This window comes from Tamandua tetradactyla, chromosome 16 (genome assembly GCF_023851605.1).
Source record: "Tamandua tetradactyla isolate mTamTet1 chromosome 16, mTamTet1.pri, whole genome shotgun sequence".
Taxonomy (NCBI): domain Eukaryota; kingdom Metazoa; phylum Chordata; class Mammalia; order Pilosa; family Myrmecophagidae; genus Tamandua; species Tamandua tetradactyla.
In genome coordinates, this window is record NC_135342.1 from 76,300,300 (window position 1) to 76,315,836 (window position 15,537).

The 15,537-nt window shown below is 54.3% G+C and overlaps 1 protein-coding gene across 3 annotated transcripts in view; it reads left to right on the forward strand.

Annotated features, from left to right (window-relative positions):
• CMIP (c-Maf inducing protein) overlaps positions 1–15,537 on the forward strand; it is a 229,176-nt gene that overhangs the window by 149,304 nt on the left and 64,335 nt on the right. For all 3 annotated transcript variants that reach the window (XM_077133124.1, XM_077133125.1, XM_077133128.1), the window contains exon 3: positions 1,788–1,838. In XM_077133124.1, coding sequence (XP_076989239.1) covers positions 1,788–1,838 — 51 coding nt within the window. The remainder of the gene's footprint in view (positions 1–1,787; positions 1,839–15,537) is intronic.

Consider the following 15,537-nt stretch of genomic DNA (forward strand, 5'->3'; position numbering starts at 1 on the left):
TTCAGCCATTGGATTCTTTGCATACCGCATCCCAAGTATGGGGGGTATTTTGTCATCCTAATGAGCAAGAATTGTCACAAGACCAAAGAACTAGATCAGTGTAGAAAGCAAGTGGTACAGCAACACACTCCTCAGGGCATATCGTCTCCCTTGGCAAACTCCTCTTCAGCCTTCGTGGCCCCACTTGGTGTCACCGACGGCGTCGTTAAGCGATTGGCTCCAGGTCACGCTCTGAGACCATAGCAGAGTAAGAACTTGACCCTGTCTGTCTGTCTCAGCCATTACCGGTCACTCTGTGTCTCACCAGGAATTTCTCTCTGCTTAGTTGGCACTCAGGATGGAGACTAGAACTCACCCTCGCCTCCATGTGTCCGCTGTGCATCCGCTCAGGGTTTGAAATGAGTCTCTGGGCTCATCCCTGAGAGCCTCACGGCACTGAACTGGTTAATTTACTTGAGCCCAGAAATTTCTCAGCCCCTGGCCCGGGAGGCCTCTGACAATCTCCTTGAATGGGGGTGAGCCCGAGTTGCCCAGGCTTGCTGGCCTGTGTGCGTGTGCACGTTTGTCTGTGGGTTGGGGGCCAGAGGTGGACGGACATTCGTGCTTGGAGAGCAAGTCCCCCTGTGGTTAGAGTCAGGGTCCCCTGGAGCAGGGTCCCCTGTGGGACCAGGCCGAGAACGGACGCGACATTTCTGCCCTTGAGGGGGAGGCCAGTGGAAAGCTACACAGTGTGATTTAAGTGTGGCTCAGACCTCATGCATTCTGGAACGTTCCTGGCCCCATCCCTAGTGCCTCTCAGGTCCTCATCTGTGCCACGAGGATGGTGATGACAACAGCGCCATCCTCTTGGGGTTCTCGCAAGGACCAGAGCCCCAGTCCACACGGAGGGCTCCATGAAGCTGGAACCCTGGGTGGGGGCGGCGGCGGTCTGTCCAGAGCTGGCCGAGGCTTCCTCCAGCCATGTTTTATTTGAGGGTAATTAATGACGATGGTGACAATGGTGATGGTGGCAAAACAATGGCTACTTTTTTGCTTGGCCACCGGCCACCAGACAGTGTTTCTTGTTGCCCTTTGAGAATCACTCTATGTTCTCACAGCAGCCCTGCAAGCTGCTTGCTCTCCAGTCAGGGCTGCTGTCCCCAGTTTACAGATAAGAAAATCAAGGATGAATTCTCCAAGGCTTCACGTCATGTGCACTCTTGGTGAGGTGTGAATCGAGATAGTTTTGCTCCCCTCACTGTGATGTTGAACCCAGGTCTGCCCACGTTCAAAGCTAGGTGCTTCTTCCAGCTGGCAGGAGAGTGGAGTGGAGGCCAGGCTTCCTGTGTTTGCCTGCGCTTACTGATGTGAGCTCGTGGGATCTCAGTTTCTCTTCTGTGAAATGGGTGCAGGGAGAGAACCCACCTTGCAGGGCTGGGCTGGGCCCTCTTGGCTGCCAGGGGTGGTTGCATTTGGTGGAAAGGACTTCCCAAGTACCGTCTTGTGATCCCAAACAAGTCAGGATGTGGGCACACCTTAAGCTCTTCCCACCAGCAGTGACTGAGGTCACGTGTACCCAGAAAAATGAGCCCACAATGGTGGGGATGGTTTATGGTTTATTTTCCAGAAAATCCCCCCTGGTCACTGCTCTTGTTTCAGTATTGCACGGCCTGTGTCTAGCTCAGCAGCTCTCTCGGGAGGCTCATTAGCTTCCGGGGTTGACACTATCTACCAGAGCAGGCTGGGCCCCCATGTTGGCCTGTAAAATGCTCTGACTGGACCCCGCTGTCCTGTTCTTGTCGTTGCAGGCTGCCAACAGCTACCTACGAGACCAGTGGTTCCATTCTCTGCAGTGGAAGGTAAGTCCCGACTCAGCCGCTCCTCCGAGGTGGCGGCCTCCGCCCTGGGCAGCCGTGGGCTAGCACGGAGCCGTCCTCTTCCACAGAGGCAGGGAGATGGGTGCTCCTGCCTTCCAGGTGGTCAGCCGAAGAACTTTGCCCCACTCCATAAAAGCATCGGCCTCCCTCCATCTGCCTTTCTCCCTGCCTTGGTGAAGTGACTGACCCCACCAGGCCCTGACTTTGCTCGTGAGCCCTAAAAAGCTGCGTGTCTGCCTCCCAAAGGGCCATCGAGCCACTTGCTCTCCAGATAAGGGCAGACCTGAGGGCCTAGAGGAGGCAGCTCTGCCGGGGCTCAGGGTTCTGGGTTGAAAGTCACTTCTGATGGCAGGGCACACCCGCTCACGTCGTTGTGCTTCCTTTCAGTTATCTGGTTCTCGGGCTTCATTTCCTGGCTCTAGCACCACATGGAGTAGTTCGGAGCCTGCGGGCCCGTATAGGGAATTAGTGTTCTGCTGGCCGCTTCCAAGACGTGGGGGCCCGGCCTCCTGAGATGGGCCCCTCGGCCCTCTGCGTCGGGGCAAGGGGAGTGGAAGCTGTAGCGCAGGGGCCGGGAGTGGAGCGCCAGCTGCCGCGCCCCGGCCACCCGCTCTCCTCCGCCTTCCGCTCTTTCAGCTCCGAACAAGCCGAGGCAGGCCTGTGGCCGCCCGGAGCCTGCAGGGTGTGGCTGGACTGACCGGCATATGCCCGGAGCTGTCGCGGCGGTGGCGGGGGAGGGGCGGCCAGGCAGCTGTGCCACCGTGAGGGATGCCGGGACGGCCCGGGGGAGGCCTCGGAGTTCCCGTCATGCCTCGGGGGCTCTCCCTCGGCCAGGGCGGGTGGCAGAAACGCAGCCCCAGGCAGCCTCTTTCCTACTCCAGCCCACCCCCAAGGAGGGGCCATCCGGTCCTCTCCCCCGGCAGCTGCTGGTCCCCTCGCTCTGTGGCCGCGGGCCCGAGTCTCAGAAGCAGAGTGTGAGTCTCCAAGCCGGGTCTGTGAAGGGAAGGCCCTTTACGGAGCTCCTGGCATGTGCCAGGGACTCTGCCAGGCTCATCGCGTCCATTCCATCCTCGCCACATGGCTCCTGTTTCACAGATGGGAAAGCCAAGGCCCGGGCTGGAGCCCAAGGTCCCGCATAGGGTGGGTTCAAATCTAGAGCTTTCCAACACCTCTGGGTGTCTGAATGTGGTCAGAGGTACAAGGTGGCAGCTGAGGTGGCCGGGTGGCCCCTGCCTGTCTGCAGGGTCAGCAGATGCAGTGGGGGGTCCTGAGTCCGCAGGGAGAACGTCCTGTTCCTGGTGTCTGGCTCTCGGTGTGCCTGGGCCCAGGTGTGTCCCAGGGCAGGTGGGGCACGTGTCCAGACCCACCGTGGGCCACCTGAGCGTTAAATGCCAGTGTCATTGAGAGGGAGGAAAGGAAACAGTGGACAGCGGTGGGCAGGGGACACTGCCTGAGAGAAGAGACCATTTCACTTCCAGGGGAAATGACTTCTCACAGGCACCTCCCCTTCTCTTTCCAGGCCTGTCTTATGTGTGAACCATCAGTCGGTGATCACCTTGTGTTTTTTCCCCTTTTAAGCTCGGGATGGGGCAGAAATGTACTTGGAGACTTATTACCTGCTACACAGGTTGGGGAATTGCCTCATTTAAGAGGTGGTCAAGGTCAGCGTCTTCAGTGATGTCTGCCCAGGCTCTGCTTTTTACCTCTTCCTGGTCAGCATTTTGTTTCTTTCTGAATGACTTCAAGAAACACAGAGCAGGCAGTGCTCGGGAAATTTGTGAATAACTGTAAGCTGTGCCGATTAAGGTGGGGGGCACAGCAAACCACCCCCCAGGAGACTTTGGCTAGAAAGATAATTTAAAAATTTCAAGGTTGAAACGTACAAATTCAAATGTCAAGGATTGCACTTGGGTTCAGACGGTTGATTGAACAAGTATAGAACCGGGAAGATGTGGGTTTCCAGCGTTTCTCATGAAGACCGGATGGCTGCACTCATTTAGGGTGGTGTTGGGTTTGTTTATGGCTATTGAATTTGATCAGTTAAATTAGTATATAAATATATAAGTAGCTTAGGAAGTCCAAGCTGGGAGTGGGAAGGAACTGGCGGGCTCTGGCAGAGTGTCGGCATTTGGGATGGTGATCTTTGTTCTCACGTTACAAGTGTTGGCTGGTTTTTAAAACTCACTTGAGACACTGGCAGTTTTTCCCCTTTAACAATTGCCCCCACCACCACCAGATTCAGGTACATTGCCACCAGGTGGCAGTGATATCTCAATGTCGGCGTTTGATTGAATTCTTTGCCACTCCAGTCTGGGTGAGATTTGAGGAGGCATGCTCTTTGCTTTAAAAATGGCCAAGAAACGTAAAGTATTTTGGAGGTACTGCTGGCTAGTCAAGCGATCTGCAAGGCCTGGGTTTGAATTCTGGTCCTGTAACTTACTTGCTTTGTGGTCTGGACTGTTTCAGCAAATGTTCAATAGCAGATGCACTTCCTGAGACCCTCCCATGTGCCAGGCATGGCCAGGTGCTTTCCTTTTCTTCTTCTATCAGCAAATGAGGAAACCAAGGCCCAGAGAGGTCAAGCGATTTGCCCATGGCAGCAGATATGAATCAAAATCTATAGGGCTGTCCTACCTTCTGCTTGATCAAGCTGTGCCAGGCCATATCTGAACCCTGGACTCCTCGCTCTCAGAAGCTGACTTTCCGCTTCTCCTGACAAACTCTTCTCCCTCTGTATTTACAAACATTTTGGGTCTTTGTCTTTTCTTTTATTTCCTCTTCTTTTCTTTTCATTTATCTCCAGCTGACAAAAACAGGATGTCAAGATTAAGGTCATTTAAAATTCCCACAAGCTCAGCTTGAATTTTTTAATTTTTTATATGCTGATTTTGTCATTTTCTCCACCACACCGATATATATTTCCATGGCAGTTCACATGCATAAAACACTTTTTTAATTGTAAAGAATGTCACTCCCTCAATCCTGTGTTCTCATTATTTTCATTTTCACGCTGCAGCGCTGACATCTTCGGGACATGCATTTGCAACTGTGGTGATAGCATCCCCGAGGGGGCCAAAACTGGTTCTTGGGGTTCCCCCAGAATTCTTAGATATTACAATGTTAAGTGGTCCTGCAAAGTTTGACCCTACCCAATGAAATCATATTAGTATTTTATTTCCAGGAGGACGGGAGAGCAATTAAGGGGAATAAAGGGTTTAAAAAGCCTTCTTAGGGAGGCAATAAGGTCGGAAAACGCTGCTATAGAATCAGCTGCAAGTTGCAATAAGACAGCGTATAAATAAAACATCTACATAAGATTCCTCCCAATCTGTTCCCTCCTGATAGTACCGTGTCTTAAGGGCTGGAGCTCAGATAGATGGTCGGGGTGTCCACATGCAGTCACCCCTCCCCTGTTGCCTAAGGTCCCAGTGCCACCGAGATGGGGCCTGGGGGCTCACCTTCAGCCTCCCAGCCCTGGAGCCCCTTCCCTGCCTCTCTCCCCGCAGCTCTCCCCTGCCTCTCGGCTTGGCCTGCCCTCGCCTGTGTGGGTCAGGGAGGTCCGGAAGCCTAGAGCACCACAGAAGGGCCTCGAGCCCTGCGGGAAGACGAGCGGCAGCTCCCACCCAGGAAGGAGGCTGGCGGTCGATCTGGGTGGCTGGTTGCCCATGGTCTTCCTAGAATGCCCAGGTGTCCGGGAGGCTGGCCCTGTTTGGTTTGGGTGCTTCACCCCGGAGGCCAGTTCCCAGGGGTATGGAGGCACTGAGGCCTCCTTACGGACTCACACCCACGTCCTTGCTTCTGCCCAGGTCCACGGAGGCCAGGCTTTGTGGAGATGGGCCTTTCCGTGTGCAGGGCCGTGAGGGGACGGTGTGTGTGTGCACAGGGCCGTGAGGGGACGGTGTGTGTGTGCACAGGGCCGTGAGGGGACGGTGTGTGTGCACAGGGCCATGAGGGGATGGTGTGTGTGCACAGGGCCGTGAGGGGACGGTGTGTGTGTGAGTGTGCACAGGACCGTGAGGAGCCCTGAGATGCTGGGGCACCCCTGCTTGGCAGAGCCAGAGCCTCTGCTGCCCTCCACGCTGGGAAGTAACGGACTTTGCACTTGCTGAGAGGCCTCCTCAGGCTGTTGCACAGAGGTCTTGGAAACCACGATGGCTCTGTCCCCAGGGGAAGCTGGGGCACTCAGAACAGCCCCGGGGGCCAAGCCCCAGTGAGAATGGGCTGGACTGCCAGGCCGTGTGTGAAGCGAAGAGCCGGCCTGTTTTCCTGTCCCAGGTCCTGCAGGGCAGAGCAATGCGCTTGGCACTGGGAAAAATCCCAGCCCAGGTTTGCGTCCCCTCTGGCTGCCTGCCCTGGACAACAGCCTCCTCTGCCCCATGCAGGGTTCCCCACCCACCCGCGTGGCCACAGCCTCGGGGCCGCCCCTTCTCTCCTCTGATGCAGACGGGGCAAGGGAATGGCCCTTGGGGTCTGTGTGCTGTGCACGCTCATGCTGAGGGGCTGTGTGTGTGTGCTGTGCACGCTCATGCTGGGGGGCTGTGTGTGTGTGCTGTGCATGCTCATGCTGGGGGGTGGATGTCCATTGGCGTCTGTTGGGTCTGGAGCAGATTTCCGTGGGCTGCAGTTTTCTCGTCTGTGAAATGGGGATGATAATCGCACCTCCTTCAGCGGGCCTGGGGAGGCTGAAACTCCTTGTGAGGCAGCAGAAAGGAGCCTGGTAGCAGTGAGCGGCCCGCAAGCGCGGGGCCCCATTGTCAGGGTGTCTGGGTACAGCCGTGAACATGGCCCTGGCCCCAGGAGGGTCCCGCAGATATGGCCTGTACCGGCCACGGTGACAGCTTCTCCCAGGTGTGTGCCTGGCAGTGTGGGGTCAGCACTGCCCGTGTTAGAGATGAGGGGACAGAGTCCCACAGTGAGAGGGACAGTCACAGCCTAGGATAGCTGTCTACTTCCACCTACTGAGTGGCTGCAGGAACCCCTGCTGTGCTGCCCTTCATTCCCAGAGCCATCTCCTCGGTCCCCAGCATTCAGATGAAGCGCGGAGGGGAGGAGGCGACATGGGCTGGAATTTGAGCCACCCCCACCACGGAGGGCCAGGACTCGAACCCAGGTTCTCACCCCGAGGTCCTCTCCTCCTGGCTGCGTCACTCAGGGAGCTGGGCCCTTCACCCTCATGCCCACGCTTGGGGAAAGGCCCCCAGCTTGTGCCAGGACTCCCGGGCAACCAGGTCAGAGGGACAAGAGGCTGCCGGTCCTCCAGCCCCCTCCCTGAGGGCCGAGCTCGGGGGTGTCCCTGGGTGGGGGGCAGGCCTGAGGCTCAGGAGGTCTGTCCTCACTGGACCCCCTCCCTCTCACGGCTTTTACTCTCTGAGGGAAGGGCCATTTCCAGTGTCCACAGCTAGGGCCTGTGGACGCCTCTGCCAAGCCACAAACCCTTCCCAAGCTCACCTTCCCCTGCGTCTTTATCCAGCCCACAGCAGTCACCCCCATGGCCCCCCAAGTGCCTTGCGCCCCTTGCTCCTGGGCCGAGCGAGGAGGCCCCACAAACTTGAGGAGACTCCTGTTCTTCCCACCCACCCTCTTTTCAGGTGTGGAAATAGACTGGGGAAACTGAGGCCGGGTTAAACCAAGCTCAGGGTCACCCAGCTGTCTGCTGGCAGAGCTGGGATTTGAACACTGGTCTGATTGAGTCCAGAAAGTGGGATTTTAACCAATGAGAGTAAGGCTTCCAGCTGTGCACACACAACACACACACACACACACACACATGTGAACACACATCCCAGACAGAGCCTCTCATACCTTACACCTGTGGGCTCGGGGGTCTTACCGGATCCCACAGTTCCCTTCAGCCCTCGTGGCTGGTGCATTTGAGAGAGCCTTGGGGTTTTGTCTCTTGCCGAGACTCCCGAGCACTTTACATTGTTCTCTAAGGCTTCCAGACGCCGCTGCAGGGCCCATGTGAATTAGCCTCTGCCCCAGCAGCTGCAGTTCTCAGGGGTCGCAGCCCACTGCCCTCTCCCCACACCACACTGCCAGGCCCCCCGCCCCCGTGCCCAGGACCATCCTGCACCATGTCTACCCCAGGCCCGCTGCTCAGGCTCCCTCTCCTGGCTGGAAATCTCAGCCCCTTTGGCCCAGCCCTTACCTGGCTGAGAGACATCCCCTTGCTCCAGCCCAGGCCATCACCTCCCAGCTGAGGGATGGTGTTGCCTTCTGCCCCCCTTCACCCTGCTCGCCCCATAGGAGCTCTTCCACATTGGTTTTCCTCTCTCTCTGCCTCCCTTTTTCTTCCTTTCTACCGTGATGGTGAAGACCCCTCTACAGCCGCCCCGAGGGCGGGTGTCAGGTCAGGAGCAGTGCCTCCCACCCCATCCATCCTGCCCCTGACTGGGTTCACTGCGGGCCCTTTCTGTCTTTGCACCAACGTCTGGACGTTTATAGCCAAGTGCTGGATGGTTTTGTTTGCTTCAGCATAATATTGCTGCTTAAACATTTCAGGAAGGGGCTTTTTGACAGCCGCGTGGTGGTCTGTGAAGAGGGCAGAGCTTACTGCACCAAGGAAGATGATGCTTCTTTGCTTCCGGGAGAATCATTTGTGCAATACTTGAGGATGAGGGCACCAGGCCCACTGCCTGGGTTCACAACCCGGCTCCACCACCTGCTAGCTGCTGTGTGATCCTGGGCTAGTTATTTCCTCTCTGAATAATATAAAAGGGAGTTGTGATAAAACCAAGCTCACCAGGCACTTGTGAGAGTTAAATGGATTAATAGCTCTGAAGAATCACACCTGCACAGGACAAGCACTCAGTAAATGTTAATTATTTTCTTTGTTCTTTGGTGAATAAGGCCTCTGTCCCTTTGGTGTCGACGGATCCTAGAAGATGGGCATGGCATACCTGCCACCAACCCCCAGTGCGCTCGTGGCAGGCATTACTACTCCATCACAGCACACTTGCCTGTGGCAGGCATCATTAATCCATTTGTGCAGTCCTCTTGCCCCTGAGGGTCTCCTGTCACCAGAGCTACTGCTGGCCAACCTGGGGTTGACAAAGAGAGTGAGTCCTCCCCTTGCTTAGTGAGTCCCTCGGCCTATGGTCATCGACTGTGACTGGAAACTGATCCCCAGACCTGTTGTCTGACTGGCCTCTTTGGGGCATGTTCATGAAACCTTTGGGAAGCTTCTAGATGGACATGCAGGTTTCCTCTTCTGGATCCCACCCTCCATGGAGGAAGGGAAAACAGGACGGGGCAAGGATGGGCAGGAGATGGGCTCCCTTCTCTTCCAGGCCAACCCCCGTCCGCTTTATCCAGACTGAAAAGGAAGGAATTCCATCCAGATTAATTTCTGGCACTCGGTCCAAAAAGCCTTTGTGACCTCCTAAGAGGGATCAAAAGGCCTCAGCTGAGACCGTGAAAGGAGCGGCTTTCCCCACGAGGTAGGGAGCCCCGTCGTGCTCCAAGACTCAATGGGGGGGCCTCAGCAGGAGGGTGCAGCTGGCCTGGAGCTGAGACCGAGAGAGCTAGCTGCCCCCAGAGCCGGCCCAGCGGCTTGTCCCTGCTCATGGGCCCCAGCAGAAGGCGGGAGGGGAGGCCTGGAGGGGCAGGGCTGGAGACCCCCAGGAGGGCCCAGTCTCCGGCGTCCGCCAGCCACCGCCCGCTCCCTTCCATGGGTCATCAGGGACCCTGTCACCAACAACAAACGAGCTTCAGGAATTGAAACTAACAAGTGGCAGAGGAATGGGCAGCCTTGGGGAGGAAAGTTCATGCACTAAGGAACTCTCCTGTCAGAAGAAGGAGAAGAAAACAATTATTATTATCTTCTCAAAGTTTTATTGGGCCCGTCTTGAAGGAGGAGTCGAGAGGGCAAGGGACTTGTCCAAGGTTACATAGCTCGAAACTGGCTGAGCCGGGATTGAAACCCAGCTGGGTCTCTGGGCCCAGGTTCTCGACTAGAAAGAGGCCTGTGGGTTTCTCGGCTTTGACAGGAGTTGGCACGGAAGAGGCCGGGTTGCGGTTTTCTCTGCAGGAGCCTCAGCCGCACTGCTGAGCCATGAAGGCTGAACCAGCCCCGGCACAGCCTCAGCCCTGGGAGGGCTTCTCTGCTTTTGCCCAGTAGAGCTCTCTTTGGAAGAGACATGGGGCATTTTTGTTTGTTTTTTAAAATAACCTTTTCATTGAAAGATAATAGCCATGTAGAAAAGTGTACATATCAAAAAACAAAGGAAAAAACCACCTGGATTCTCACAGATGGAACATACAGGTGCACCCAGGACCCGGGTCGGAAACAGAGCAGGGCCAGGCTCCCAGCAGCCGCTCAGGCCCCCCCAGGCCTGGGCACCCGCACCCGGGAGCCAGCACGGCCGCCCAGCAGCTCCCGTTCGTTTGTCTTCCCGTGGAACTTGCTGAGATGGAATCAGTCTGAAGTCTTTGAAACTGGCTTCTTTGGCCCCAAATGATGTTTACAAGATTCCTCTGTTGCGTGTAGCAATCATTTGTTTGTTCGTTGTGCTCGGTGCTGTTCCATCGTGTCGATGTCCTCCATCCGTTTGTTCATTCCACCATGGACGGATGTTTCCGGTTTGGAGCTCACACAAATAAAACCACTGGAAACAGTCCAGCGTTTGTGTGTCTTTTGGTGAATATTTGTTTACCTTCCTGCTGAGTTAACCTAGGTGGGAAATCGTTGGTCAGGGAGTCGGCTGTGGTCACCTTTTGGTCTGACGATGTGCTCTCCCCCCAGCAGCAGGGGGTGAAAGCGCTGAGGCCCCGGGCAGCTGAAAATTGCATTTATCAAGTTTGGGGCTTTCTCTTAATATGGAAAAGGACAAAGAGAACAACAACGAAAGAAATCTCACCGTCCTTAAAACCTCCAGTTAGTGCTTTTTAGCTTCCTAAAAGCACCTTTACATCTCCACCTTTAGCACCTAAAAGGTCCACCTGTAATTTACATGTGATAAAACGCACACATCCCACCTGTTCAGTGTGATGAGTTTTGAATTCACCAGAATCACCACTGCCCAAAGGAAGACAGAGACATTTCCATCATCCAGAAAATTCCCTCCTGCTCCTTCCCAGTCAATCCTTTGCCCTGCCAAATAATTTTCTTAAATTAACATTTAAGAAAAAGTTATGCATGTAGATGGTGACATTTTTTAAAGTATAGAAGCATTTAAAATCAGAAGTTAGTCTCCTCCTCCCTAGGAGGGCCGTTTTCCCAAAGGAAAGGCAGACACTTAGCATTTCATGGTTTTCTGGAAGGTTCTTACGAATATTTCTCTATAAACACCGTGCAGATTTTATGACCCGCCCTGTTCTGTTCCTTGCCCCTCCCCCCTTTTAAATTTTTTAAATTGTATGATATAACACATATACAAAGCAAAGAAGGAAGATACAATAATTTTCAGAGCACTCTTCAGCAAGTAGTTACAGGAAAGATTCCAGAATTTGTCATGGGCTAACACACCATCATCTAATATTTTTCCTTCTAGCTGCTCCAGAATATAGGAGCCTAGAAGGAATAAATATTTTATCATCACAGTTGACTTTTTTTTTCTTGTTTGTGAAAAATAACATATATACAAAACAATACATTTCAAAGCACAGCACAACAATTAGTTGTAGAACAGATTTCAGAGTTTGGTATGGGTTACAATTTCACAATTTTAGATTTTTAATTCTAGCTGCTCTAAGATGTTGGAGACTAAAAGAAATTCAGCAATCATATTTGTTTGTTAAACCCTACCTTCTCTGTATAACTACACCATCACTTTTTATCTTTCTATCCCTCTCTTTAGGGGTGTTTGAGCTATGGCAATTCTAACTTCTTCATATTGGAAGGAGCTGTCAGTAATACAGGGTAGGGAGATGGAATTATCTGATGTTTTGAAGAGGCTGGGCCCCCTAGATTTCAGGACTTACCTGGTTCAAGGACCCATCTGGAGGTTGTAGGTTTCTGGAAAGTTACCTAGTGCATGCAGCGTTTGTAGAATCTTATATATTATCCTAGGTGTTCTTAAGGATTGGCTGGAATGGTCCTGGTTGGGGTTTGGCAAGCTATGATAGGTAGCAAAGTCTAACTGAAGCTTGCGTTTAAGAGTGACCTCCAGAGTAGCCTCTCGATTCTGTTGAACTCTCTCAGCCTCTGATACTTTGTTAGTTATACTTCTTTTCCCCCTTTTGGTCAGGATGGAATTGTTGATCCCACCGTACCAGGACCAGGCTCATCCCTGGGAGTCATCTCCCATGCTGCCAGGGAGACTTTCAGCCCTGGATGGATGTCATGTCCCATGTAGGGGGAGGGTGTTCTTGCCCTTTTTATATTTCAATCATGTATCGTGGCAGTCTTCCCAAAGTGGCACTTACAGGTCTGTTTTTCTCCTTTTTAAGGTTTCATTTTGTTCCATCCAGAGAAGGGCAGAGTGAGGTGGGACTTTGGATCTTGCAATGAAAGACCCTGTTTTCCAGATGGGGAGATGTCGTCCTGAGAGGGAAGGGAGAAGGGGGACCACAGTTGCTGGGCACCTTTCCTCTCGGGGCCAGAGGCCGGGAGGCACTGGCTCCCTAATCCTCTCCCCTGCAGGTCCTGCCACCACCCCCATTTGAGAGGTGGAGAATCTGGGGTGCAGTGATCTGCCAAGGCCGCAGAGCTAGGAGGTAATAGAGCTGGGATGTGGGGCCTGTCCCTTTGTCTCCCTTTCTGCCTGCCCCAGGCCACAGCTCCCCCAGCCCCCAGAGAAGGGCAGCCTGGGCTTGTGGGTGGGGGCAGGAAGGTGCTAAGACTCACCCTAAGTCTTTGGGGTGACCGTCTTTCGTAGGCCTCAGCAGGGGCTCATTACAGCTTGTCACAAAACAAATAGCCAAGAACAGTGGCATTTGTGTGTTTTTTCCCCCTGTCCAGAAAGAGGGAACCAGAGCTTTAGTGTCATCCAACATACATGTTGGCAGGCTTGGGTGGGGGCCCATGACTCACTGAGCCATAAAAGGAAGTTTTTTTCTTCATATAAACAGTTTGCAGGTGGACTTCTTTTCTGCCCTTTAAGGCCAAACCTTTTTCCCTCTTTCTCTTTTAAGAAGTATCTTTTGTCTTTAAATAAGTGTGAGGTCATATCTTGATTAGAAAGGCCTGTTGACCCGCAGGGGTCTGCAGCCGGTGGCATTCGCAGCCAGGTGGGGGTTGCAGGCCCCTGAATGGGGTGCTGGTCAGCTCACGACCAGGGGGCCATCCTGGGAGGGGGTGGCTGCACGTGGTGCTTCTCTTTCCCTCCCCAGGTACTCTCTGCCTGTTGGCTCGGCAACGAGGCCAAACAGAGGCATAGAAAAGAGCAGCGCCCGTCCCCGCAGAGGGACCAGGCCCTCACTCACCCAGGTGACCGAAGAGGCCCAGGGGGCCGCCAGCTCACCTCTGGGATGGAAGTGTTTGGGATAGATGCTAATTGACCGCCCACAGGGGACCCCGGGGCACTCTTAGAACCAACACACAGTTTTGCAGAAGCCCTAAGCACACACTGCCTTTCGGGGGACCTGAGGCCACCCCTCGAGGGCCTGCTGGTTTAGGGTAGCAGGAAGCCAGGCCAGTGTCAGAGCCTTCAGGTGGGGCTGGAAGAGTGGCCCATCTGCCTCCTGGGCTGGAGCCCTGTCCAGGAGTGCAGGGACCCTTATCTCGCCCCAGGCCTCCTGGCCTCCTCTGACCCGGCGACTTTGAACCAGAAACCCATTGGTTCTCAGAGTGTGGTCTGCAGACCAGCAGAAGCTGCTGTACCTGGGAGCTCATTAGAAATGCAGATGTTCGCACAGCTTCCACGCCAGAGTTTGAGAACCCCAGGTTTGCTTGAAGATGGGAAAGGGGAACAACGTTGAGTGCCTGCTACTTTTCATCCACTTTGTCCATGCTATCTGATTTCAGCCTCACAGTGTCCACATCACAGGGGAGGAAACTAACTCCCAGGAAGATTCATTAACTTTCCCATGTGCATGAGCCAGAATTCAAACCCAGGTCCAAGGCCACCTTCTGTCCCGGTTAGACCCTGTGGCTGCATCACTCACACCTTGAGATCAGGCATAAATGGCTGAACCTATCCTTAGTGCTCGAATAACCCTGCCAGACTCTCTCCATCGGTGCCACTAACTTAGATATGGTCAACACCTTTGAGATCACACTCCTAATTTCTGCCCTGGCCTTGCCCTTGGAGAGTCGAGTCCTCAGCGTCCCAGTCTGAGGAGGGCCCCCCTTCCCAAGGAAGTACACATCACAGCCCCCTCGTATAGCCTGCCCCCTGTACCACCTGCCCCCGTACCACCTGCCCCCTGTACTCCTGCCCCTTGTACCACCTGCCCCCGTACCCCTGCCCCCTGCACCCCTGCCCCCTGTACCACCTGCCCCCTGTACCCCTGCCCCCTGTACCACCTGCCCCCTGCACCCCTGCCCCCTGTACCCCTGCCCCCTGCACCCCTGCCCCCTGTACCCCTGCCCCCTGTACCACCTGCCCCCTGTACCCCTGCGCCCTGTACCACCTGCCCCCGTACCCCTGCCCCCTGTACCACCTGCCCCCTGCACCCCTGCCCCCTGCACCCCTGCCCCCTGTACCACCTGCCCCCTGTACCCCTGCCCCCTGTACCACCTGCCCCCTGCCCCCTGTACCACCTGCCCCCTGTACCCCTGCACCCTGTACCCCTGCCCCCTGTACCCCTGCCCCTGTACCCCTGCCCCCTGTACCACTTGCCCCCCCCACCATTGTCCCTTCTCTTATATTCAGGGGCACCATTCTTTCTGCCTTGACATGTCCATTAGAGACCAACTGTAAATTACTTTATTGGGGCACTGTAAATCAGTTATTAGGGAACCTTTTCCAGGGTGCTCATAAATCATGGCCTTTTGTCGGAGCCCAGAGGAGGCAGCCGACAGGGAACGGGGGGCTTCCCAAGCAGAGAGATGAACAGCTCAGCTGCCCTTTGAAGTACGGCAAACACTAGATAAAGTTCTTAGTGCAATGAACAGCAGAGGCCTCTGTGGAGGTGCTACTGGGAGGCTGAGCTAGGGAAATCCTTATTTGGGACGGAGAGACTTCCCTTGTCCAGGCTCGAAGGAAACAGAACACGTCCTGCCCTCTGCGTCTCAGGGCAGGGGAGCCTGCTGGGGGCCGGGCCCCTCCAACGAGGCGGGGGAAGAGCAGCTTCTGGTAGGGGATTGTTTTCTTTTTTTTTTTTTCCAGTTTATTTGGTTAGGGTTGCTATTAATCAGTAATGTTTTCTCAGGAAATACTGCCTTATATTAATGGCTTTTTGTTGAAAAGGACCCAACTGTGGTGTTTATGATTGGGCTTGAGTTCTGCTTGGGGCCCCCCCCAGCACTAATTTTTTTTTTTAATCGTCTATCCTACTGGTAAAGTTAGAATCTAGAATATGTGTTACTAGGGGCCAGATGTGGGCAGGGAATGGGGAATTATGTTTTTTTTTTAATTAATTTTTTTTTAGGAAAGAAAAAGAGATTGAAAAAGAGGAAAGGAGAAGGGAGAAAGGAAGGAGAGAAGGAAGGGTGGAGGTGGGAGGGTAATGTGGGCAGGAGGGTACCCCATTCCCCGTCTGTCTCCGAAATTTCCATCCAGATCTCACTGGAGCAAAATATCCGAGGACGCAGCATTGACTTTCCAGCTGGAAGCTGAGCACTTCTTGGCCTGTTATT